Below are 1,722 nucleotides of genomic sequence, written 5' to 3'. Positions count from 1 at the left end.
GTCAGCCGCTGCAAATGGCTGTCCCGTCACCTGCCGCCGGCAGCGCAGGCGCCACGCCGCCTCCAGAACCGCAAGGCAGTCCTGGAAGGAAGGAAACTACCATCCTGCCTGGAGACGGTGTAGCACGCCCTCCTTGACTGCCCGGCCGTGCGACTCGCCCTTCAACGGCTGGCCGCACAGCGGGTGCGGATTGAGGGGGGTGGGAGCCCTCCACTCACAGCCGCCGTCTGGCTGTTGGGGGACCCGGGTGCATGGCGGCCGCAACGGGCCCACGCGGGCCTTTTTTGTACATGTGAAGTTACACGAAAGATTGACGACACCCGCGCAGATGCGGCTGCCCAAGCCCGGCCCCGCCGGGGGACCGCACACAGGGCGCAAAACACAGCACGGTGCCAACTGAGAGCGAGCAGCGACAACGGTGATTGCAGGGACGCGAGCACGGGAGCAGTGACACTCCCTCCGCCCCGACAGCAGGCAGAGTCAAGGAGGGCGACGCATGCACGACAAGATCAATCCCGTCGGGAACGGCATGTCCCAAAGGCTACGAGGCATGCGCAAACGAGACAAGCTTAGCCGCGCGACTGACACGTGATGAACCTACGACGCGGGGCATGCAGCCCTAATGAGTGCGGCCCAGGGTCCGCCAGCGCTCCGCGGCCCCCGCAGCCGTGTATTGCTCCTCATCCGAGGGCGCGGGGAAGCGGGCGCGGGGAAGCGGGCGCGGGGCGACCGGCGCGGGGACGCGCCGTGAGGCGCACGCCGTGGCGTCGGTCAAGGTGATGATGGGACCCGCGGCGGCGGGCAGGCGAGGCCTGTGACGTGGGGCCGCTTGGCCGCTGGCGGTGTCACGCTGACCCGAGCTGCGGGCCCGCCCGTGGCCGGTGGATTCCCTGTCGGCCAGGCCGGCCGCAATGGTGCTGAACGAGGGGCGCACCGGGGCAGGCTCCGCACCGCCCGCTCCGCTCATCCGCGCAGCGGGCGCCTCCAGTTGGAGGCGGAGGCGTTGCAACGCCTCCGCTGGGGGCGCCGCCTCTGCGCTGGCTGCGGCCTCCGGCCCCGCCAGCGCAGGGCTTTTTTTACATACATGTGAAGTTACACGAAAGATTGACGACACCCGCGCAGATGCGGCTGCCCAAGCCCGGCCCCGCCCTGGGACCGCACACAAGGCGCAAAACACAGCATGGTGCCAACTGAGAGCGAGCAGCGACCACGGTGATTGCAGGGACGCGAGCACGGCAGCGGTGACACCACCTCCGCCCCGACAGCAGGCAGAGTCAAGGACGGACGGTGAGGCGGCGGCAGCGGCGACGGCGGCGCAATCGCGGCACAGGCAGTCCGTGCGGCGGCAGCGCAGCTTCGCGCCTTTGACGCTGCTATGGCTGCCGCGGATGCGGAGAGAGCCGATGCAGCGTGGCAGGTGTATGGCGAGGGTGCGTCACGCTGGTTCCACCGCCTTGGTGATGACCGCCAGCTCGCCGCCCCTATGGCCGCTGTGCGCGATGCCGCCACCGGCGAGATAGGGTCGGCGGCCACGGCTGCCGGCGCTCGCCGTGGCGCCGAGCTTGCCGGTGACTTCTTCGACGGGGACAAGTCTGGCGGCCTCTTCGCGCAGCCGGCCACCGACCCTGCGGCGCGGAGCGCGCTACTGGCCGCCGTGGACACACACCTCCCGCCCGAGGACGCCGCGGCGGCCGAGGGCGCCACGCCGGACGGCCGCCTCAC

The 1,722-nt window shown here is 70.6% G+C and overlaps 1 protein-coding gene across 1 annotated transcript; it reads right to left on the bottom strand.

Moving 5' to 3' along the window:
• Positions 1 to 619: 619 nt before the first annotated feature.
• MNEG_12462 (hypothetical protein) lies at positions 620 to 1,070 on the bottom strand (the record flags this gene model as incomplete). The annotated part of the gene is made up of 1 exon (XM_014039065.1): positions 620 to 1,070. A coding segment is annotated over one exon (451 nt), but the record flags the coding sequence as incomplete, so codon positions are not given.
• Positions 1,071 to 1,722: the final 652 nt, after the last annotated feature.

Source organism: Monoraphidium neglectum (genome assembly GCF_000611645.1).
Source record: "Monoraphidium neglectum strain SAG 48.87 unplaced genomic scaffold scaffold03256, whole genome shotgun sequence".
Lineage (NCBI taxonomy): Eukaryota > Viridiplantae > Chlorophyta > Chlorophyceae > Sphaeropleales > Selenastraceae > Monoraphidium > Monoraphidium neglectum.
This window is presented reverse-complemented; position numbering and strand designations above follow the sequence as displayed.